Source organism: Falco naumanni, chromosome 9, assembly GCF_017639655.2.
Source record: "Falco naumanni isolate bFalNau1 chromosome 9, bFalNau1.pat, whole genome shotgun sequence".
Classification (NCBI taxonomy): domain Eukaryota; kingdom Metazoa; phylum Chordata; class Aves; order Falconiformes; family Falconidae; genus Falco; species Falco naumanni.
In genome coordinates, this window is record NC_054062.1 from 9,416,335 (window position 1) to 9,441,931 (window position 25,597).

Sequence of the window (25,597 nt, forward strand, 5' to 3'; positions counted from 1 at the left end):
TACAAACACTAATATAAAATAACTGATACAGGTGATAAACATCCCATTGATTTTCTTTATATGAAAGATTTTTTTTTATATATAGCTTTTAGAGGAAATCAAATAGAATGGAAAATTTAATGTCACCCTGTTGCGCTCTGCTATTGTTGTCGGGTCTTTTTGTGTGACTGTTATTTGTTGGGGGTTTTTTGTTGTTTTTTTGTTATGCAGAAGCGCGCTCATCTCTCTAATCTTTTTTGGTAGTTACTAAAGTTGACCCCCTCAGTTCAGAGTGTTTTAATGGTCTGAATTGCACATAAGCAATACTCAAGTCTTCCCCAGTGTATCTTTGTCTGATACTGTTAATAACTGGGCTACAAAACATGGAAATAGCCTAAAAGCTAACAAAATTGAAAATACTCTGTGTAAGGAGCTGTATGTAATCAGAATTGCAGTTCAGACCACTGGTTTGGCTGCTGCTTCATGGAAATGTACATTTGGCAAAAATGTGGCAGCAGTTTTATATTGCGCTGTAGTTAATCTTGAGTTTCTGATGTTGAAGGCATGTAACCCAGAAGGTCTATGGTGATTCTTGAGATCTCTTGCTTCTTGGGTTCAATACTGATTTTTATTTTCTTGGGAGGGAAAAATAATCCCACCCTGCAGGAGTGGTGGTATTTTGTGGCTCTGATGCTGTAACAGTTGAAGAATGTGAATAAGAAATCACGGACCATGACATCAGTACCATTACTGTTTCTATCTGTGCCTCAGTTTTGGTTTTAACGGAGGTAGAGGTATATTGAAAAAGATGTGCAGCTGATCTCAGCTGATGCTTCAAAGTGAATTTACTTTTTCCACAATACAGTTTTGCTTGATAATTTGAAGCAAGTTACAGTTTTCCCCAAAGTTGTTAAGATTTCACTAATAACATAAGCAAGCTGTTAAGTAAGTCCGTGCTTTAAAGTAGATGTGGCCATTTTTCTTCTGGAAATGTTTGATGTTGCAGGTGAACTTTGTTTCAGATCTGGCTGGGATACCAGGTTTTAGGGATACTTGAGTTTGGTGTTCTGCTTTCTGCAGGAGCAATGATGGATGACTTTTCTGTAGAAAACCAAGACTTTGCTTGTGTTGTAAAATGCTGCATCACGAGAAATGGATCTGGTGTTTTTTCTTCCTTGCTGCCTCCTGTAATTATACCTTTCTGTCTTGGGTCAGCTGGGAGTAGAAAGGGGGAAAACCAGTATCTTAAACATGGTACTAAGAATTGCAGCCTGTGTAACTTCATGGCTGATTATCAGGCTTGTTCAGTAATTGCAGGGGCTCTCCTGGAAGTTTGAGTAGTGCCATGGTTGGGCAGGTTTGGGGGTTGATAGGAGAATAGAGATAAGAATATGAACATTGCACTCAGAGCTACTTCATTCCTAACTCCATTTGTTGTTGCTATGTTATCTTGGTATGAGCTAGCATTTAAATCTATTAGAGTTGTAAAATACTGAATTTCTGGAGATAAAGATGACTTATCAGTACATGTTATCACTTTCTTTGCTGATACAGGGTTAGCTCAAGAATGTATAGCAGTTAATTTTACCTAATTTTAAGTGCCTCAGTGTAAGGCTTCCAGTTGCACAAGAAATAAAAAACATGAATAGAATAATTTAGGCGCTGACATTTGTTCAGTTAGTGTAACTAGAAAAGATGTCCTCTGCATTAATAAAAGATTTAATGAAAGCTGATTGATTCTACCAGGTGCTAGTCTTTCACATTTTTGATCTTTTCAGAGAAAGATCAAAAGTTTATGTAACCTGAGCAGCTGTTATCTTGTGCTCTTTTGTAAGGTTCTTGCCTTGGTGTGAAGCATTCAATCGTGCTACGGCGCTCTGCTGAGTTTGCTGAGAACTTAAGTACTCAAGTTAAATACCTAATGGTAGATGATATGAGTCCTGTGAAGGGTGAAATGGCGCATGACTGCACTTGCGTGCTTGCCTGGTGTTTTACTGAGTTAGAAATGCATTTCTTGGAGCCTGCATTTTTTCATATGCTCATGAATTGGCTTGTTACTTGATAACTTTCCTTCAAAAGCGTGTATACTGACAAGCCGACAGTAATAACCAATAGACTTATTGGGTAGAATTAGTATTTATCATTATTATGAAAATTAATAGCCATGTTGAAATGCTAAGGCTATTTTCAACGTTACACTAGATTTGGCTGGAAAGCAGAGTATAATGGCAGTATCTTACAGCATTTAATAAAATCATGGGGGTCTTTGATGTTCAGAGTTGTGTTTTGGAGGAAATAGTTCTGTTCAAAACCAGCAACAGTCTTGATGAATTTGGTTGTTCTATTTGGATTCTCTTTCTGTAACTGGCAGTGATGTAGTATGAGGTGCTCTGTATAACTGCATGGGCCATTAGACACAAAGGAATTGTATCCAGATGTGACATTTCACAGTATATTCTAAGATAGATCTATTTACTTCTCGTTATATGAAACTGCAACTCCTGTGGAAATCAATATTGAAAATACCTACTAGAAGCCTCCTAGGATCTGCAAGCATGCACAAAAAGGAGCTGTATGCATGTACTGTTATTCACAAGGGGTGGGTTAAAGTGAATTATTTTAATCTTTTCATGTCAACAGCAATTGAGTATGTTTTCCTTATTGCAACATCCTGTTATTGCTACAGATGATGCAGGGAATGTGGACTAGAGCAGAAAGAGTCCTCGGGTGTCTTTAAACTGTTTTAAGCTGCCCATGGTTTGAAAATATTCAAGAATCTGTGATGTGAGCTGTTTGACATTTTTCCTATTCCAAATGCTCAAAGGAATAAATCTACATAAAGAGTGTTAAAAATGAGAGAGTCTTTGCGACAACGTCTGGAATCTCAGAATGTTACTTTATTTCTCTCTTTTGGCTGACCACCACTATAAAACAGCTGAATCAAATACATTCTTTTATGTATAAAATATATTTTTTGAGTCTTGACAGCTTGTTTCCAGTTTTAGTCTAATTCGGTTTGAAACAGCTGTTCCTAATCTCTGCAAAACAGTTTTTTGATGGAAATCATGACATTCTCAACTACTGCAGTGTTACTGGGCTCTATGTCATTTCAGAAGTTGGCTTTTCTTTATGTTAAAAGAATTCTTCATTCAGAGAAAATGTCACTTTTGTATCAAAGAAGCTGCAGTTAAAAGGATAATAACTTCCTCCTCCCCCCAAGGTTATCTCTCCATGAGGTTGGATATACGTTTCGCTTTCTACATGACTTAAGAAAAAACATCACTGTATGTTTTACCATTAGTTAGATTTTTATTCTAATGTTCCCTGCCCTACCCATATGCTTTCAGTTGGGTTCTATTTAGAGTTTTCTCTGCAGTTGTCTCAGCACTCAGACTTAACAAGTTCTGTGGCTTGCCTTATGGTTCAGTTTTACTCTGGAGTCAAATCTTGTATTTTTCAGAATTTTCAATGTAGCATTTTCAGTTTGCTCAGTGCCATCTTTTTTTTTTTTTTTTTTTTTTTTTAATTTGGTGGGGAGGTTGGCTGCACTGCTTGGTTCCTCTTCCAAAGCTGTTTGTAGAAATTTCATAGATCACAGAGCTGATCAAGTCTGCAAGCTCTCTTGTGCCTCATAAAGCAAAACCTAACCTCTCATTCCTAATTTTCTGGTTCTTTTGGACACTGTAGCATGTAATATAGAGTGAAGTTAATGATTTTCTGCATAAAAACTTGCTATGTAGTTGACTGTGTGAACGCAAGCGTATGATGATACTGTGTGGTACATACTCTTCCCTGTCCTTAGTTGCTGAATGAGGTTTCACAAGTCACTTTGTTACTCTTGTCTTTCCCATCTATGAAATGGGGATTGTGCTACAGAATAAGTACTCTGAGAAATCTGGGAGAGAAGCCGCATATGAGTAGGATCACTAGTGGTTGCTGATCTTGCTTCTGAACCCACTATGGACAAATACCATCCTGAAGCCTCTTTTGGGTTATTTTGTTAAAGCACAATTTATCAGCTGAAGTAAAACTTAACAACTAACATGGCATGAAAGCTTTACTACTTAAAGAGCTGTTAAATATGTTTTCACTTCCAAATTCAACGTTTTGCCTGGCAAATACTTTCGAGTGTTTATAGTTTTCCTTGCATTATTTTTTTTTTCCCACAGTCTAAAGAACCTGACTTGGGGCTGCGTTAGGATTAAGTGAGATTACTAGCATCTTCTTTCCATCCCTCTTGTGTACCTTGTATGAATACATCCTAATAACTATTGATATTGCATTCATCCTGCAAGAAGCTAAGACCTTTAGTGTCTGCTGATACTGCAGTTTTGATGTTGTGTTTTTCTTGCAAGTAAAATCAATTGAGACAAATCTTGGTAACTTTTACAGCAAAATAAAATGACTATGCCAGGCAGCCATTGGAAATAAGTATGGGTATGCTCTTAGATCACATAGACGGGGCTGTTCCAGCAGAACTGGTTGGTTGATCTACTAGATTTAAAGGTCAACTGTAATCACATTTCAGAAAGATTGAAGAAGATAGAAAATTGCTACTGTGCTGTTCTGAGTCATATACCTGCTTCTGGTGCTCTTTGCTTTTCCCTTGTACATCTTAATTTACTCAGCTAGAGCATCAATACATAAAGGGCACAAGTCAATGTGCTTGCTCTCTCCTGTCGATGAGGGAGCTAGTTAGTTGCATTTCCTCCAAGCCAGTACCTTCCCTCTGGAAGACCTGAAGCGGAAAGGAGTTGTCTACTACAGTCTACAGATATGGAAGAAACAAATTTCTTTTTCAGGGGAAGGCTGTGTGGAAAGCTGCCGTCTGGCTGTCTTGTTAGATGATCCATCCAGTTGCTAGAGTTGATGCATCCAAGGGGTGGTACTATCTGTTCAAACACAGATGGGAGAGAGAGTTGACATAACCTTCTTAATGAGTGGAGACCTTTGATTGTGGGGAATCCAAAAACCATCTCATTAGTAGTGTTTTATGCGGCAGCTTGGTATTATACAGATGTCCATGGAGACCAAGCAGCTTTGGAATATTATGTTTTGTAAATACGGTGTGATAAAGTCACATTTTCATGTAACAGGCAACTGTATCTGTGTACAGAGGTGAATAAATTTCTTGTTAATTTTTTTGCATCAGCCCAAATGAGACAACTGCTTTGCCATAGCAGGTTGCATGAACTAAAAGCAGCAGGGACATAGAACATTCACCTGCTCGGATACAATTCGTTTTCCCCTGCAGCAAAGCAAAAGGAGTCCTGAATGAGAAAGGGCGTGATGGGAAAACAGGTGATTTAATTTGAATTGATAAACCAAACCACATTATTCTTCAAGGTTTTTCCCTTGTGAACCATATTATTGCTATATTAATTTGATAGGACTTTGTTCCTTGTCAAGCTTTGCTCTTTTCCTGTACCAATATACTTGCTGTCCTTCTGTTTGGATCTTCCATAGAGCAGCAGAGGAGAAAAAGTACTTGAAATGGAGTAGCCTTTAATGGCATGGGAACTGTTCCTGAATCAGAGAATACTGACTGCAAATGCTTTTAGCTAATCTTCAAACAAATTTTGAAGCAACTTTATGATTTTGTGTGGCTAGTAAATGCATATTTCATGATGGTCATGATATAGTAAGTATTTTGTTGTATTAACAGTGTGCTGAAAGATGACTCTTAAGAGTCACTTTCCCCAAAAAATCCGTTGTAGGGAATGTTAACTGTTTTACAAAGGTTATTTGTAGCAGGACTCCCAGAGCCTAAATTAACTCAGAGCACTGTCCTTAGTGCATTTTCATATGTGCTAACTTGCAAAATGTAGTAATTCCCAGATGTATAGAAATCAAGGGTCTGTGGCTTTTCTGTAAGCATCCATGACCTGCTTTTAAAATAGACACTGACATATAGCAGTGGCTGAAGACTTGAGTGGTCTGAGGAGACATTTATTATGCATTTATTTAAGGTAGCCTTTTTCAGAGATTCTTGCTCTGATGGCCTTCCAACTTCAGTATGTGTTTTGCTTTGTCAGCTACAAACTAATGTCTTATGTTTGCTATGCTTACGGTAAATATGGAAAGAATATTTTTTTAAATAAATAATGGAGCAGGTGAAGTTTTCAGAGGCTCATATGATCAAATCAGAGTAGCAGCAAATCCTTTGTGGTTTTTCCCAGTGGCCAATGAAGTCAAACAGTGCCTTGACTGACTGATTTGGTTTTTGTTTTCTTGCAAGTTGCTTAAATATTTTTTTTAATTTTTTTTTTTTAACCCGTTGATAATGTCTGTCTTCGTTAAAAGGGTACTAAGGGAAACAATGAATTTTCAAAAGTGTAGCAGTAGTGTTTGTAGGGTCCTGGAAACTTGATTATTCTTTTCATGTATGTAGTTGTATGTAGAAAGACAGTTTTGCAGGGACTTCAAAGAGGTTAAAAACATGAACAGAATACACCCATGCAGTTTCCAAGCTACAAGGAATTGTAAGATTATAGAAGAATGCTTTTGTGTGGAAGGAAGTTTGCAAGGTAAAAAAACCCAAACCATTTGTCAGTAGGATTATTACAGTGTCATATGGACTTTATTCCTTTTTCTTCTCTTGTTTTCTCTTCTAATCACAGGTCTTTATCATCCTTCCTTTCTTCAGTTTGCTAATTGTTGCAGCAGATTGCTGTTTTGAATGAAAACAGTTAAATACAGGGTCCATCAGTTGCCAGTGTAAAATGGCAAGGGAGAAAGAAAGAAAAGGGGAAGAAAAATCTTATCAAGACTATATAAGCAAAGTAGGTATTAAATCAGTCTTGATAGAGCAATGCCAGTAGCAGCAGTCATGGCAGGCAAAATGCTGGGAATATACATGCAGGTTCTGTCCTAATTCTTGTTGTACAGTTACTCCTCAGCTGTAAGTCCAGAAGAAGAGAAATGTATTTTGAAAGCATCTTCCTTAAAAAGAACTCGCTTTAATTTCATACTTGATTATTACTTTTAACGAACAACAGTATTTGGTTGCTTACTGAGAGCGATATTAAGCTTGTGCTTTTGTGTTTCTTTTCCAAACTAAACACAAGTGCAGTCAGTTGTGTTTTAATGCTGACTTCTTTCATAACGCTGCTCAGCTTATACCATCAGTGTTCAGGCAGTGTGCTATCCCTGCGCTTTGGAAGTCGTTCAAACCAATTTATTCTGCTTTTTTTTTTTTTTTTTTACTCCAATTGTCTCCAGTTGTAATTTGTAACAACGTGTGTATGTTGGTTTATTTACTCACAACAAATTGCAGCGTTCTCATCAAGGGGATTTGTGTTGGAATTTGCATTCCAGAAGTTGTTGCAGCCTCATCATTTGGATTTCAGAAACACTGATAGGTAATGTTATTGAGTAAACAGTACCTGGAGATTACTTTAATCAAATTCCTGAGCCGTGGAAAGTTTGGAGGTGGAAAATATTTCAGAGGTATGGCGGGGCTGATGCTTCAGTGAAAGGCCTTTTGTTTCCACTGCCTTATACTAGCATCAGCAATTGTGTCAGTGAGTTTTGATTTAAGAAAAATAGTAGACATATTGTACAGTAAAACACTTGTTTTAATGGATTTAAAAAAGAATTAAAGTGGTCTTGTTGCTAAAACAAAGTGTATATCAGCATAATCTGTAGCTGAATAGTGTCACCTGTCATGGTGTGCAGGGCAAGATGATGCTCCTCTGTTAACTCCAGCTGCCAGCCTTAGCCTGGTTTATTGTAGGACGGTCGCACAGGAAGAAGAATCTTATGCTTGGCTTTAAATGTAGGTTTTCATCCGTGCTCTGATTCCCTAGAGAGCGTATGTATATGTAAAGAGGTTCCTGTGGTCAAAGAGTTTATAATGATTTGACCTTCCTGAAAAAGTTGCAGGTTAGATTTTTAGATTATTAGAAGTCTTTGCATGACTGGTATATTGCTTAGTCATGATGGCCTCAAAATGTAATACTTCAAACAAATTAGTTTGAGCTCCTTATGCATGTGTCAGGAAAGTCCTTCATGTGTTTATGTGTGCATGTGCACTGCGAGTCCATTGCCTCTGAGTATGTCCTCAAGGTCTGAAACAGGACTTCCATTTGAGACCAGTCAGGTGCTTGTCTGCTTCAGCATGTAGTTTGAAACTTCCCCTGGCAAATCCTGGTTTTATTCCACAAATTAAGTAAGTCTACCAGAAAGAAACCCAAAAAAATAAAACCCCCACAGCTTGGTAATGCTGCCCAGTTGCAGTCTGTGCCATCTCCATGGTTTTGAGCCTGCCTTCGTTACGCAGCTTGCACTCAGCACACTTTTATTTAAAGCAGAGCTAAAAGTAGAACTAAATAGCTGACGTTCATAGCCATTCAGTATGATGCAGAGTTACTGGGAAGGGGACGGGACAGGAAGAGGAATGTTGCTAGTGCTACGTGGATTACACGCATTTATTCGCACAGAACTATGCAGGACTGCCCAAACCCCTCCAATCTAGACCATGCTTTATCAAGGAGTATAAGCTAACAGTAATAAGTCCTGTTTTGTTCTACTCTCATTTACTTTTGTTTTCTTTTATACCCTGAAATGATGCATTTCAGTTAGCTGTGGCCATTGCAACAAGAAGGCAAACTACTGCTGCTATGTTATTGCAGCAGTCCCTGTGCTGATCGCTTTTCGTGGAGCCATCTCCATATTGCAGAGCCATCTGTGTTCCTTACTGTCCAAGCATTAGGCTCAGTAGTACAAATTACTAACAGCTCCATGGCTTTCAATTGTTCCTGTTTGTTTAGTGTGCCAGCAGCAAGTCTTCAGTTCTTCAGCACCATTTATAAGTTTTCCTTGCTCTTTTTATTTTGTTTTAATGCCTCAGGCAAAATCTATAGTTGAGTGAATTGTCAGTCATTCATGTTGCTGAATTATTGGCTTGATAAAATGAATTTTGGGCGGTAAGTAGGTAGTGTCCTCATTTACAAAAGATTTTGTAACTAGGGAAGTGATAGAAAAAAGTTAAAAATCATGGTTTGCGAAAAGCAGTATTTTGCTCCCCCACCGCCCCAGTTTCCTTAAATGCACACCAGTTTGTCATATTGCTGGTGGTATGATCTCGTACAGAAAGATCCTTTCCGGCTGTGTAAGTACGTGCACTGCTGAAGAGTTAAGGGTACTTTCAAAAACTTAATGCTGAATTTATCAGCTTGTGTCTGTTTCGAAACCCAATTGTAATGTAAGGATTGTATAGGGTTTTTTTAATGTAATTTCCTTGTCTGTCTTCTAAGACCAAAACCATGCAGCTTTGGTTTTTTTTTTCTTTCATGTAAGTTATGTTTTTACATTCTCAATTCACTGTTCGGACTAAACTACTCACTTGCAATAGTTCTCTGATGTTCTGCCCCCATCGTAGCTGGAGTGATGGGCACCATGGTGTGCATAAGGTGTTTGCTTCTGGACAGCTCAGAACTGTTGGAGGAGAAGTGCTTGCTTTGGTTTTTGAGGTTAGAAAGGTACAAAGTGAGAATAGAGGGTATAGCACTTTGTGGCTGTTTGAGACTGGTGAGCTCTGAAGAGCGGCTGACCATGTACATTGGATGCATTGTGGTGTTGTGGGAAGCAGCTGGTAAGATGAAGTGGGTGCTAGTTCACAGTACGGTGGTACTGAAATTTCAGTACAATGGAAACCGTGTAGGGAGGCTGGTGCCATTCCCTTAAGTCACCTGGACTTTTTGGGGTTTTCCACCCCAGGATAAGAGGGGTGGTTTTGATAACATTCCATCGAGTGAACTGAACAGCAAGGAAAACATTTCTTCCTTCTACGGATTTCAGATACAATGTCAGACAGCTCAAATCTAGCTGAAGGCTGTGAGTCTCGGTAGCATCTGAAGCCTGGTAAGCTGCTGCTATTTCGGTCAGGCTGGGAGGTACAGCATCGAGGAGCGGTGCGTGGGGCAGCCTCTGCTGCAGCGTGCCGTCCTGTGGGGTATTCTGCCGTTTGCTGTGGGCAACCTTCTGGGGAGCTGTGAGTTGGGGGATAGAGGTGCAGGGTGGGAGAACCCCTCAGAACCTCAGCATTTTTCACGATGCTAAATAATATTGTGATGCTTTTTTTTCTCTTTATTTTTTGTTTTCCTTGGTAGTGGGAAACATTCAGAAAGAGAAAAAGGCCATTTGTTCTGACCAGTGTATCCCTGGGGCTTGCAGGTAGTGTGGCCTTCAAGTAGAGAAGGGTGAAGCAGTTGAAACGATCCTGAAGTTTGGCTTATGGTTTGAGGGAGGAAACTGAGCTCTTGGTCAGGTGAAGTTGTATAGTAGAATTTTCTGTTCCAATTCAATGTTACTACCTCACTTGTAGCACTGTGGTCATTAGTGCTCTTAATTTACTTCCCAGTAAATATGCCAGACAAGCCACTGTGGCCACCCACATTAACTTCCTACTTATTTTTCTTATGATGGCCACCTGAAACAATAGATTGATGTCTGCAATTTTTACTTCATTAGTAATGAAGTCTGCAAAGCAGTAAGGGGAATGTCTGTTTATTTGGTGCTTTAAACTGGGGTACTGATGAACCACTGTCTTTTGATACGGTAAGCTTTTCTTATTTCTGTATCTTGATAATCACTAGGGTATGTCCAGTTTTAGATGAGGAGCTGACATGTCTGTGGGTTAGATGGTAGATATTTAAGTGGAAATTGGGTTATTAAAGGGTGGCTACAAGACAGCTGATGCATGGAAAGTCAAATGTACATCAGTCTTCTTTGAAATCCATAAAAATTAATCACTTAGGTTCTCCTGTGGCTTTAACTGTATCCCACAGCAACTTAAAAACTGCTCAGTCTCAAAGTCTTAAAACTCTTCTGATAACATTAGTGCAAATTCTTAGCTAAATAAAGAATCTGTAGTTTTTATAATTTCCAAAAAATATTTTTCAAATTCTCTTGTGGCAATTAGTTGTAGGAGTACTGTAGGGCTTGTGTGGGTGGGGACATTTTTTTGCTGAATACAGTGACAGCTGCAAGTTCAGTCTTCAGAACCCGGGGTTTGGCCCTGACTATCATTCTTTTCCCCCTCTATTCCTATTTCAAGTCCAGTAAAGAGAAGCATATGTTTTCTTGCATCGGCTCAGTTGGTGTTACCTTGTGAAGCATGACAAGGTCGTGTATTCGTATGGCAAAAGAGGAGATCTCAAATTGTGCTTGAGCTGTCTTAGACCTGCTTTTTTGCTGTGATGTATTAAAGATTTCCATGATATACATGGTTAAATTTCTGTTCATGTAGGTATGCGTGTGTTGATGCTACACTGCTGCTCCTGAAATTGGTACTGTTATATTATTAATATTGCAGATCATGCCAAGAAGGTGTCTTGCATTTAATATAGAACATAAGAAGGTTTGCCTACCCCATATGAAGATCTCAAATTGGAACTGAAGATGCTATCAAAATTTAAAAGGGACAAGGTCAGCCTGAAAATCACGTTTTAAAAAGCAGAAAATCATCTATTTTTAACAACAAATTTCCTTACCTTCCAGTACCTGTACTAACGACATTTTCAGTTATTAACACTTGAAAATGGTTTTAAGCATTATTTTAGTTGTAAAAATACTTAGATACCATTTGTCTAGGTGCCTGTTAATTTGAGGTTTTCTAGTTGAGAGACATGAGAACTGATCAAAAGCACTTGTGTTCCTGTGCTCCTTCTGTATAATCAAACAAGTTCAATTTATTTCATTCATGAAAGAAAAGGTAACGGATGACTCTTTGTGCCAACATCTTTATTGTGGGGGGTGGGGTGGAATGTGGGTAAGAAGGTTCTTCATTATAGCAAGCAAAGACAAAAATATCAGTAATTGAAAACAGGAGTTCAACAAACTCAGACTGCAACTAAGGTGCATGGTTTAAACAGTCATGGTAATTAAGCATGGAAGAATTGGAGAGGAATAGTACGGGACTTGCCTTCCCTGAAAGACTTGAAAGGCGAGCACATGCACATTTTGTGTTTTCGAACTGCATTTGCTAAATCATAAACACAGAAGTAACTTGAATTAAGGTAAGAGGCAAGACTAAATGTTCACAAAGGTTCTTTTAGAATGACTTAATATTTTCCAAGAAGCTTGTGGAAAGGATCAACTCCCAGCTGTCCAGGGCCTTAACCATAATGTAGCCTTTATCTTCCGTCTGTTCTGTGCTCGCTAACTATATGCCTTCTAATCTGAGGACCCAAAATGAGAAGGGTCTGTATCCTTGAAAACATGCTGTCTGTCCTCCAGAGTGTAGAATTTAATATCAAAGTTCAGAATCTCAGTTTTTAACTTATTTTCAGAGAACAGCTGGCAAAATGTGCCTCACTTCCAATTAGTGGCTGCTCAAGACAGAAAGTAATGGTTAACTGCTACTGACTAATCCTGTATTTCAAATGCTATAAGTTGAGGTAGAGTTCCCAACCTTGCCAAGACCTGGCTTAAAGCTTTCTATGGCTGCTTCGAAGACTTGACGAGCACCTGACTGCAGTTAACATCTATAGAAACTCTACTACAGATATAGTAAGTAGTAAAAACATTTAGTATTCTTAAAAATCTGAGATTCCTCAGATCCACACCCAGCATGAGTGGAATAACAATTGTGAAGGTAAATTTATAACAGTATTTGTAAAGAAGCAAGATAAAGCAGGAAAACGTCATAGAAGACATCTGAGAAGATAAGCGTGGGCATTGTGTGAAATACTGTAAATAACATTCTGTGCATGAAAATGGATGCTGAATAACATCCATGCAATCCTGCAGTCTGTGGTAATTTGAGGTCCTCCTTAAAGATGCATGTCATCAAAGGCTGAATCTTTAGCACAAGCAGACTGATTTAGATTGCATAGGCAATATGGATTCAAACATTTCCTAGTTGTTAGGTTAAAATTGTTAAGGTTACAAATGAAGAATTCAACTTTTTAAGCATAAATAACAATACATGGAAAAACGACTACTTCTTGATAAAGAATGTTTCTTGGGTCAGTGCGAAAGCTTGCATCTCACTGTAAATGGTGTCTTATAAATACCTGGATAAATACAATAAAAAGCTTTTGAAGATAATTTCTTCCTTTTGGTTCCAGTGAGATAGGGGTGAATAAAATAATTGATGTGCCCTGTTAGCTGTCGACCAGGTTTCATGTGGCATGTCTTTTCTTTGGCATGCATATAGCAGCAGCGCATTTTAGCACCTCGCCTACAGCATCCACCTCCTGACAGCAAAACTTGTCAATAGAAAAGCATTCTGCACTTCATTATTTCTACAACCTGAGCGCATTTGCAAATTAATTGATGTGTGGGCGGAAAGGCATCTGCTATTGTAGAAGCCCTTAACTGTTGCAGCAAACCCAGAAATAAACTGGTTAGCTGTAGTGAGCTGATACGCTGCTGCAGGTGTTGAAGCTGCTAAAGTGGCTTGTTGTCCATTTTTCTTGTTGTCTTTGATACTATTTTCTTTAAAAAAACAAACCAAACTCTACTGAATTGTGACCATGGAAACAAACAGCGCTATAAAGATAATATCATACATACTTAAATATGGTTAGTTAACAAGTAGTTTCGTATTTTTTGCTGGCTCAACACCAAAAGAGTTTTAATTAGGCCTGTAATGAATGACTGGGAGTGTTTTAAAGACTATTCATCTTGTGGTGTAATTGAGTTAATTATAATATCATTATAAGCTCCCATGAAAATAATATGAAGTTTATTCCATTTGTTCTACTCCTAAGGATATTTCTGAGGTCCCCTGGCTTCATCTGAAATACTCCTACTAGAAGTCTTCAACACTGATAGAGAAAACTGTAAAACTGCTTTAAGTGCCATTCCACAAACCCTTCTGTTGGGCACATTGTTCTGTCCCTGGTTTCGAGCTCTCTGAGCTGCTGCTTGACCTGCGAACTGCGAGTAACTTCTTGCAGTCGTGTGACTTTTTTAGCTTTCACTGCGCAGCGTAGTATTTCCTTGTTTTTCTGGTTTCTGATCAGTTAGCTTACCCAAGTGTGGCAGATGAGAGTAAGAATATGCGATCTATTTTCAGAAATAAAGATTACAGCAGCTTTCGAACTGTTACTCTTTGTGCTGTGGTAAAAAAATGTGTAGCAAGAGAGGTGTTTTTACAAAGCATATGGCTCTTACACTAGTTCAGGCTACAGTAAGTTTTGGATTTGATTGTAAAACATCTCTGTGCTTTTTGCACTCTAGTCAGAGTGTGACATCTTCAGCAGATGGACAGATAAACTTCCCACAATCCATGCCTTTCCTTTCAGAAGAGGAGATGAGATTCTTGTTTGTAAAAGTTGTTGAGGAAAACCTAATCTGTATAACTCTATTGTATGCTTAGATGTTGGGGTGTGAAAATTGAATGGATGTGCAGCTAAGCGCAGGGGTTACTGATGTTTTTGGGGCTGTCTTTTTGCAGATGCAAGGTCAGCCCTGCTTTTGTACGTACTTCAAGCCTTATTAGAGCATTTACTTTTATGCATTTTCAGAATGGTGTGCTTAATCATGGAACAAGCATGTTGCTTGAATCCATGTTCTCTATGATTTGGCTAATATGCTGTCTTGTTTGCTTTTTGTAACCCTGCATTATCAGAATTGGTTTGGTTTAGTGTTTTTTAAATTCTATAATCAAGAGTTGTTCCAACCTTAATTAACCCTGCTGGGATGGTAGAACTGCCTTTTTTTCTTTCAGTAACTTTGCTGCTCACACTTCTATATTTTTCCATCCTCTTGACTATTACAGATTTTGTAAATAGTTTAGAAATGCCAGCTTGTGATGTATGAGTCTCTTTAACATTTCTTTGATTTATGTGCACTGTGCTGAAAAAAGGCAGAGGAAGCATATTATTCTGGAAAAAAATGTTGCCAGTCTTCATTTTTTTTCAGTCTTAGTTAAAAGCTACACTTTTATCAATCAAACCTGATAAGATTCTTTTTTCATTCCTAAAAACATTCATAACTTAACTCTTTGATGTCTAATGAAGTAATTTGATTAAGACTTTTATAAATGTCTACCTATTTTTGGATGTCTAACTTGAAATATCTTTTAAACTGATTTTTCAAAAGTTGGCTTTTTCGTGCATTACAGCTTGATCATCTAGAAGTAGAGACATTAAAAAATCACTAAGGGTAGGAGGGTTATGTTTTTAATATAAAGGTTGGCCATATGTTGCTGTTATTAATAGTGCATTGCACAAACGGATGTAGTAAAACACATTTTGGTCTCTACCAGTATTGAGTAAAATGATTTTTCTACATAGTATACACATGACAAAGATTGCAGTTTTGTGATTATCCAGTTTCTCATATAAGTGTCCTAATTAAATGCAGAGAGCTGATTTTTTTTTTAGTCTGATGTTCCATTTTAGATACAATTTCTGAAAGTCCATATTGTAAGCCATAAATGGCTTCTGAAGGTTTTTTTTTTTAAAAAAAAAAAGTTGAGTTTTGGAGTTCTTCGTTAATGTGTAATACTGTTTTAGCTGGAGAAAACTTTCAGTGAAAGTTCTCAGAGAAGGAGGAACTAGCACTGCTGCTAGTGATGAGCAGGATTCTCTGTCTCCCAGAAGTCAGTGTAGGGTTGAAGACAGGATTCAGACATATGTCATTAATTTTTGAACACAGAAGGCTTGAGTAAGGGAAGAAAAGCTCCTTTTTTGATTGCCTTCTGGGGAAAGGAAAAAATTTCAGGTTTTGTTGACCATTAAATTTCGGCATTCTGCTTGCAGGCACAGTGGTTATGGTCTTTCCCAACAAGTATTCTAGAGATGCCTGTTCAGTATTGGATGCAGTATGTTTTAAAGGGGGGGAAAGTGATGTGTTTCTTTTGACATTCGTCCTTCAGAATGCAGCTGATCTCTTAACTTCCAGCCACCTATGGTGATTCTGCAGTTTGTCTGTACAAAAATCTGTGCTGTTACAAGGGAGGCCGAGAGTTTAAACCTCTTCCTCTAACCACTTGTAGGTGACCTGTATCAGTTGCCATTACTTGTGTGTAAATGTTTTCTGTGGGTTGCTTTATACTACCTTGGAAGGAGTATAAATTAATCCGATCATCAATATTCTGAAATGATACTAGGAATGTTCATACAGGGAAATAGGCCACATACATTCTGTTCCAGATCTAACTGTCCTGCTTCAGGCTTTAGTTGGTTGTCCTTGCTAGTGGGCTGGAAATTAGCATTCCCAGCAGCATTGCTTCGAGATATCTGCTAGATGTAAAAAAGGATATTAGCAAAAGTAACCATTTAAGGAAGAATTCTCTTCTAATTTGGCAAGTTGAGTTCAGTTTAAATCGTATTCGTGCAACCCCTTCTACTGGCACAGTAGTGTGATCACCTCTAACAGAAGAGGTTAGGGGTGTCTGGTGTAGCTTGGCAGAGCACATCCATCTGCCCATGTCACACCTGTGTCAGGGCGAGCTGTACGCTGGAGTTCTCATCTGTGAGTACAACCCCCTCTTCAGAAAGGCCACGGGAGGCTGAGTAAAGCCAGGTTTCCGTCTGCTGGCAGAAAGGCCCATGGCTAGGCTAATAGCTGTTGTCTGGCACGCATTATGGGTGTTAGCTAGTTTAAGTAGATTGTGCATTTTAATTATTGTGCAAGTGACCAAAGTTGAGGAAAGGCATTTAACAGAAGTTAAAATAATTAAATTTAATGAGCTAGGGGACAAAAAAAAATGAGCAGCCCAAGTACCAGCTGGGGTTGTTACTGCTACATTGCTTATCCACCAACGGATTTCCCTCTCATCTGTTCGACTGTCGTTCTCCCCTTTGTCTGATTGTGCAACTGGACTAGTTGGATTTACGTAAGCTGCATCTTGTAGATGTTGTATTGAGAAGAGCATTCATTTCTTTATTTGGCTGAAAAGTAGTTTGTTTGCTCTAGTGGTAAAGCCCAGCCACAGTGCTGCAAATCATGGCGTGCAAGACAATTTGAAGAGTGTTTCTGTAGCTGATTGCAGCCCTTTATTGTGCCACTCAGTTTTAAAGCATCTTCGCTTTTCTTACATAAGCACCTGAGCATCCTCTGTCACGGAGGCAGCAGGCCATTCTTTATACTGACATAGCTGCCACCTGAGCCCCTGACACTAAAGATTCAGTCTGAGGCTTTAGAAAATACTGATCTTTGCGAGAGAGCAGTGTCTTCAGTTCAGAGTTCTGGTGGCTCTGCAGCAGCACTGGGGGAAGATACTAATTGTGTCCTTGTTCAGTCTTTAGTTTTAACGATGACTTTTCGCTGCTGCAGGCTATTTGTCCTATGCAAAGATAATGCTTCTGTCAAAAAGGAATTAAGATTTTCTGTTGAGTATTGATAAAGTACACTTCTTGGCTCTTTTATGAAATCCATTAACTGAACACACAGGTATGAGTATGTCACGTAGAGTGAGACTAAGGCCATTTGCCTTTCAGTGGACAATCTCTGTAGCAACTAATACCCGTGAGCTCAGCGTTACTTGAAAAACACTAGTTTGTTGCTGCATGTGGCTTTTATTTTGTCATTTAGATGCAGAATGCAATGTAATGATTTTCTCTGTTTTTTGTGATTCTGTTGTGTCTGGGTTGTAGTTGCATATCCAATGAAATGTTGGTTCATTTAGTTACCTTTCAGGAAATATGTCTGTTCAGGCCCTACAGAACACCCGGAGGTATTCATAAACATTTTAAGCATAAAATACAGTTACTCTTCTGAAGAAGTAAATAGAGTGGTATGTAGCCCCAGATTATGATTACTCTGCATCTTTATCAGTTTCAAATACTAGATCTCTTTTAAATCTCAGAACCTTTTGGCTGTTTAGTGTCACTTTGTGTTGATATCATCCAAAAAGCAAGAATATGTCACTGATACAACTTCAATTGATTCCAGAATACTTAAAAACAAAAAACCAACAAAAAACAACCAACAAACCACACAACCCCCAAAAGCCCCAAAACCCAAAAACACCAACGAGGAGGAAGAGGAGGAGTGGCTTTTACAGAGACTTTGAACAGTGCAGATAATGTTATTGGCAGCAAGGATGCAGATGCTGAAGTTTTGACCAATTCCTTGAAGAAAGTGCCGCCAGATTTGCTATCTCTGCATGGTAAAAAGCCAAGAACTTGCAAGCAGTATTGGAGTGAGGGAACATTGATGCAGTCATTCATCAGCAGAACTTCAATGTTTTCAAAGGAAGAGTATGGGAAGAACACACTTTAAGGTTGAAATCTGACACTAATTAAAACAGCTCTCTCAGCAAAAATAGGATTTCAAAGACAATGCAATAAAAAAAAATGCAGCAAAGACAAGATGCTAAAGAAAACAGGGATATGTATCTGCATTTTCTACTCTTGTATCTTATTTTTATATATATTTTTAATATATATATGTCTAAACTTGTTTTTCAACTCCCTAGCCTTGGGAAGGAGGAGGAGAGACCCGAGGGAAATGCAGGATTGCCTGTGCAGGGGCATGTGCAGGTAGATGTCCTCAGAATGCTCCAGATCTCCTGGGTTCTTGACTAGGGTGAGGCAGTGGTGCTCTGCATCTGAGTGCAATGCAAATAAGAGCCATGCCATGTGAGAGGCTGTAACAGAAGTGTGAGCTCTTTGGTTTCACAGTTTAGTGGGATCAGGGTGTTTAGGAGAAGATGTGACAACTTTTGTACAGGGATTTAGAAAGAATAGGGGGTAGACTTTCTTCCCATTGTGGATAAGTACTTGTTGCTTAACTATTCTTGTAAACTGGAAAGTGTTAGGGGGACATAAATGCTTTAAAAAAAAAAAATAGAACAAAGTGTCCTAATTAAATTGTAAAGTAGAGCGAAGGCACAATGTCTAGCTTTCCCATTAACTGCAAAGCCTGCAACCCAGTCCCACAAGAGGAAAACCAACAAGTAAAGGAATTGGAGACTGCTTTTTTTGGTTGATGTTCTTTTGGCCAAGTCAAGAATTCAGCTACCGTGAAATGATCAAACATTGTTTGGAGAAAAAGAGAATTTCCAAACCAGCCTCATTATAAGAGAAGCTTAAAAATATCAATTAAGATAGTATAATTTCTCTCTTGCCTACTTTAGTCTGCAGAGATGAAACTGGGGGAGTGTCCAGTTTGCTTGCTCATTGCTCTTTTCAAAAGAATGACTAGAGTTTTATCTTAATAGACAAATCCCTTGTTAGCTTCAAGGGAGAAATAGCTTAATGATGAGGAGCAGAGTACTGTGCATCTTAAAAGGAGGCAGATGTGCATGCATTCACCAGTATTACAGTGAACTTGGAAAATTCCATGATGGGTAAGTATCTGTCAGCCACTTCTGTAAACTCCATTTCTTAGAGTCATAGAATGGGTTGGGTTGGAAGGGACCTTAAAGATCATCTAAACCCAACCTCCTGCCATGGGCAGGGTCACCTTCCACTAGACCAGGTTGCCCCAAGCCCCGTCCAGCCTGGCCTGGAGCACTTCCAGGGATGGGGCATCCACAGCTGCTCTGGGCAGCCTGTGCCAGTGCATCACCACCCTCACTAGAGAATTTCTTCCTAATTTCTAATCTAAATCTACCCTCTTTCAGTTTAAAGCCATTAACCCTTGTCCTATTGTTACAGGCCCTACTAAAAAGTCTGTCCCCATCTTTCTTACTTACAAGCTCCCTTTTAGTATTGAAAGGCTCCTATAAGGTCTCCCTGGAGCCTTTTCTTCTCCAGGCTGAACAACCCCAAATCTCTCATCCATTCTTCCATTTCTTGGAGGAATGGAAATATGAAATATATATTTTAAAAATTGCTTGTATCTGAGGAAATGCTTTTCTGTTCATTTATATGGTCAGTAAGTATTTACACGAGAATGGAAAAAATATCGCAACAAGGTAATGTGATTACAAAGAAAAGTCAGTCTTCTGATTTCACTTCTTAAACAAAACCTATTGGTCCTTAAAAAGCTTTAAATAACGGATAATATGTAAATTTAAAGTCCAACTGTGAGTTGACGTATCAATTGTAAATGCTCCAAGTGATTTTTTTGTAGGGTTTTTTTTGGGTTGGTTGATTATGTCGTCCCATTCTCCCCCCCCCCCGCCCCGCTCCGACTCTTACCTTCTTCCTACCCAACCAGTTTTTGAAACTTTAAATGGCCTTGGCAGTAAGTGCACTGTAATGACTTGTTTAGTCAGCAGTCAGGACATGCAAAATCTCCAACCCATGAACTATGTAAACTAAAGACCTTTAGACCCAGCATGATTCTAATGATGAAGCTTTAATTTTAAAAGTTTTAAATTAGCACTGTGTACATGTTTGTAGTTTCATAACATACCCTGGAGAGTAATCCTATAGGTCTATAACCTGTCACGATATGGGCAGTACATTGCTGTTGAACGAAGGGGCTTTACTGCATTGTTTGGGTTTAAGCCCTTTGGCAGTAGCAGAAGTTCTCTGTCTGCTCCAAACCTTAAAGTTTATCTGCAGAAGATAGTGTGATCTTGCAGGGGGATGGAGGGGTTCTTTTTTGTTTATTTTGATTATTTTAGAGGGTGCCTTGCCTTGTTTCTGCTAAGAGAGTAACTGGGGTAGAATAAAGAAAAGATACTGTATGATTAACTTAAAAAAAAAAAAGTAATGCTTTCAGAGCTAAATCCAGTCTGTATTTCTCTTAATACACTTTCTCTGTTTAAATATTTCATGTGAAAGCCAAAGAAATCTTATGTGAATGAAGAAATCACACTCCTTAGTTAAAATTGTGAGAAAAACGACTCTGAAGTGCTATCTGTGTTATGATGTATTTCACTTTGTGAGGAAAATTGTGAGCCATTAATATATGAACGTTATTATATATACTCAGGAACGCTATGGAAATATGAATTATATGGCACCTGTAAAACATAACCTTTTCTTCTAGAAAACATAAGCCATGTTGCCATTAACATAGAAAAATAATGAAACTTTAAAATAATGCAACTTCTGGTTTTATTTACCTTCAGGTAAAGCTTTTGTATGTATTGAAGTGTTATTTTCAGTACTTTTCCTACATCCTTGAGAACTAGAGTCTCTTTTGATTTTAAAATGTGAAATTTGCACATCTACTTGGAACCACAGTTTTAAGAGAAATATCAGCTATCATGAGACTCATCATAAAACTGTACAAGTTGACACTGGTGTATATCATAGCTGCTAAGTGTTATAAATTGATGTTGTTGTTGTTTTTTTGTTTCTTAGTTTTCCGCAATAGCTTTTATGCTTCATCTGCATGTATTGGGGGAAAAAAAGATCAATCTTGTTGAAATTTTGTGGAGGAATATTTCATTAGGAAGTAAGGAGCTTAGCTTCACGTAAACCAGCTGGAATTCCCCAAAGCTGAAAGACACGGATGCTTCCTGTAATAAAGCCTCTGAATGATGGGGAGTTCCTTAGTGGCTGATTAACGAAATGGTTTGCAATACTACCCAGTGCTGCAGCAATACTCAAGTTCTGTGGGTATTCAGCATATTTTAAGGATAAAGCTATTGTGTTTACTCTTCTGCTGGTTTAAATGAGCACAGTTGTTACAAGCATGGAAGGTTGTTGGGAATACACTTTCAGAGGGCAGACGTGACCATCCACAGGTGCTCAACCTTTGGCTGCGTTGGGTTGCAGGGTCTCTTAGGCCTGCATGGACCACCCCCCTGTAGACACTAACTGAAATGCATGATGGTTCTATGGGGTGAAACCAAAGGCTCATACGTCACCCTGTATCTCCTCTCCACCAGTAGCTGTAAGTACGTGCCTGTATACAGTGCTCTCCCCAGGTCGCTGGCTCAGGGACTTCTTGAGTGAAATGTGGTTTCTGTGTGTTTATTAGCCCTTGAAGGGTTTGTGTCCCATGAGCTTATCTCTGCTTCCTTGCATGAGCCTTTTAGCACCCATAATGTCCTTTGATAGTGTGTCTTGTGTGTGTTCCCTAAGGTGAAGAGAATGTGTTTGGAAATAGCGTTCTCTTGTTAGTAAGCAAAAAATTTTGGGTGGTTTGGTATGTTTTTAGCTGAGATTTGCCGTCATGGCTGATGCTGGCAGAAAAAGATGTTTATTTTGCAGGAGGGAGGTGGAACTGAACGGCATGTTTATTATCCACCAAGACCGTTCAGTCTCCTGGCTATAGTTTTGATGCTAGTGATACTGCTTTGGCACTATTTTCAGTATTGTTTCTGTTTCTCAGAATAGATGATTAAGAAACAATTTCCCAGTCTCTTCAGTTAACGCCCCTCTGCCCCCAGAAAAGAATGCATTCTGTGCAATACAGTATGTGATACTTTAATAATGTATAAATCAAGTTGGATAGAAGCTGTCTGTCGGTTTTATTAACTTTGACCTTTTCTTCCATTGTAAGGATGGTTTGGTAAATATTTAATGGCCCTTATAGATTTTGACAGTTGGACCTGCATTCCTAGGAGCAAAGGTAGATTATGAAGAAATACTTATAATTAATAAAAATAGCTTGATCACTGGGAGTCAGCCTTGAAGGACAGAATTGTTTTTTAGAATATATTTATTTTTAATTCCTTTTTTTTTATGCCTGACCACTAAATGTCAGACTAGCCAGGAGGTTATGAAATGTTTTTAAAAGGTTGCATTTAAAATTCATCTATGATTAGCACCCGTGATTACCTCCATCTCTGAGCAAGTGTCCAAATGATGCTATTTACTTGAAATACCTGTCAGTGTTGTTCTGCACAGTAAACGTAAGTGAATGGTGTCAACAGCACAAAATGGCAGAAGGAGGGCTGCTGGTAATAAGATGCAAGAAGAAAAGGGAAAAGCGTGTTCCTAGAGTCAGAAGGTTCTTCTGCCAGAGCTGTCTTTCCCTTTAATTCCCTGCATATTGCACTCACTGCGAATTCTGGTAGTGAAGATTGAAAACTAAGCCCCTGACACTTTGAAACATTGCCTTTCAAACATGTACTGTCCATTGCTCTCATTGATTTTTTTTCATTTCAGAAATCTGTCGGAGCAAAACAAATTTGAGCAAAATTCATTGGTCTAAGTGGAGCTGTTGGGGCAGCACAGCCCCCCCCTTCTTGGCACCGCATGGCTCTCTTCCCATTAGGAATGCGATGTGTCTTCATGTTGTGCCACAGCCAAGGTCACGTGGCAAAGCAGCCAAGTAAATCAGGAGCCTGTTAAAAAGCTCTGAGCATTGACGTTTGAGTCAAATTGGCTCACAGGATAGCGTCACTCATTTTAATAGCCATTTTCTAGTAGATCACTTCACCAAGCTTTGTTTACCTCCTTTTCAGTCAGTACCCTGCAGAGTATCTTTGCCTAAGACCGCTTTATTTTCTGAGCGTTTGTATGTCCTGTCTTCCTAACTGTAATTTTTTTTAAATGCAGACCATGGGGTTAGAGTTGTTAGCATGTTAAATACTTCACCTTTTTTCAGAACAAATCTTTAGACAATTTAATGAACACATTGATGTGGGGAGTAAATGATGAAGGCAGTTGCATCTGTCCAACACTGAATATTTCTTCTCCACTCCCTTCTCTTTAAAAATGGGGAACTAAGAGCATAAATTGAAAGTGTTTAGAGCTGAGCTTGTAACTTGTTGCACTCAAAGCTGGTTTCAGGACAGACGCAGCACTGTAGCTGTTCTTACATCTGTGAGCAGTGGGAATGCACTCAGAATCTTGCAGATTCATGTTGTGTCCTTCATAAATTTGTCTTTCATTGGCAAGTAAGATAAAAGGTTAGAGGAGAAAGCTACTGAATGTGAATCTTTCTGCAATGCTATGGAGATGTGTTAGCAGGTATTTTAAAGGCTAGAATTTTCTTTGCAGTGGTAGAAACTTCTTTGCAAATATTTTGGGGTTTTATGTTTAAGAAAAAAAAAGTCTTGTTTCTAAAAAGCTGGTTTATATAGTGAAAGAATTGCATCTTTCTTCATCTTATCTTCTTCCAAAAAGCAAGGATGTTTGATCCCTTGAGAGAAGAAACAGTCTTAACATTCAAAAGCTAGCCCAAGTTTCAGGAGAGTTAGGACTTTAGAGGAAGTCTTTGATTCATCATCTTTCTTGCCCTATAGCGTAATTTCCTTGTAATATCTATTTCACAGCAGACTTTTTATATGCTTTTGTTCAAATCATCTTCCATCCAAGTAATATATGTATATGAAATACCATACATTAAGTTACTGACTGGCTGTAATTTGAATCGGTTGATAACAGATAGTAGAGGCCTGACGGATTAGAGTACTGCAGTGGTGTGTATTTTAATATATATTGTTTTTTATTATCCAGTTGCAGTACCATGCCGGGCTAGCATCTGGCCTTTTGAATCAGCAGTCTTTGAAACGTTCAGCCAACCAGATGGGAGTATCTGCAAAACGCAGACCAAAAGCCCAGCCAACAACTCTTGTCTTACCTCCTCAGTAAGTAATGAAATATTTTAAAGAGTTTGTGTGGTGGTGGGGTGGATTGGTTTTTTAAAAGCTTTTATTGTATTTATTTATTTAAAAAATCATCATAGTAGCACCTTTGTGTTTCCTTTTTTGTTTCATATGAGATGAATTATTCTTGTTGAATGGGTGGGGTACCCTATGGAAACAATATTTCATTTTTTGCTTTTATGGAGGCACTGTGACAACAGAAAAATTGCAAGGATTCTTAGTAGGAGGTCATAAAAGTTTTTGCAACACGAGACTGTCATTGAGGAATGATGTTCCCCTGATTAGTATGACTTGGAGCTTCAAGCAGGACTTTTCTGAAGGTCCTAAAAGGCTGAAGCCAAGAAGTCTTTGGTGTGAGTACTTTCTCGACAAACGTCTGTTCTGAGTCCATCTGTTCACCATATGTTAATTTTGCATTGGATCTAAACCTCTTTTACAGGTGACAAGCAATTATGAGGACACTTAGAAACTGTTTGAGGACACAGAGTATCAACACTTTAGGCAGTCTGTGTACGGATGCCAAAACCACAGATGTCCACAACTAAGCTTATAAATTAATAAAATGCTTAAAATATTTAGTTACATATAAGAAAATGATTATTATGTAGAAAATGAAGTGCTAAGCAATTATTCATTGTACTGAGCATCCTTGTAGTTTGTGGAAACTGCGTGCTTTTTTTTTTTTTTCACAGAACAAGAGTCACTGATGTCTAAACACTATGCTACTAAAAACTTCATAGTTGTAATAATAAAAGCGCCTGTTGTCACCAGAGTCCACAGGCCTAAGCTGATGAAGGGATCTAGTTTTTCTTAATATGAAATACGAGAATTGAACACTTTATGGATGCTTGGATTAGTGGCCCTTTAAAGTTTAGGGAAAAGCCCTGTTGATTGGTTTTTCTCCCAGTGATGTTGGACGAAGAAGAATGGTTAACAGGGCAGCTCTTGCAGAACCACATGTTTGAAAAACAGATGTTGCTTCTCTCATATCTGTGAAATAACAGGGGTATGTTTTGACAAACTGGCTAAATAGTTTTCTTCCTTTGTTGGGGTATCAGGTTTATCTGGAGCTTAAAATGGACTTCTCCAAGAAGTCTATAAACGAGAGTACTGTGATACCAGTTACCACCATTTTTATTCAGAGATCTTAAAATATTTTGATGTTTTAAAATCATGACTTTTCCAGTTACTAGAAATACGTATAGCAAGAGAGAAAGAGCTAGCTTCTATTTTTGCATAGAAAAGTCTGTACTT

At 38.4% G+C, this 25,597-nt stretch overlaps 1 protein-coding gene across 1 annotated transcript in view; it reads left to right on the forward strand.

Moving 5' to 3' along the window:
* MED27 (mediator complex subunit 27) overlaps positions 1–25,597 on the forward strand; it is a 94,142-nt gene that overhangs the window by 12,376 nt on the left and 56,169 nt on the right. Inside the window, exon 3 of the mRNA XM_040606808.1 lies at positions 24,195–24,325. Within this exon, the coding sequence (XP_040462742.1) occupies positions 24,195–24,325 (131 nt within the window). The remainder of the gene's footprint in view (positions 1–24,194; positions 24,326–25,597) is intronic.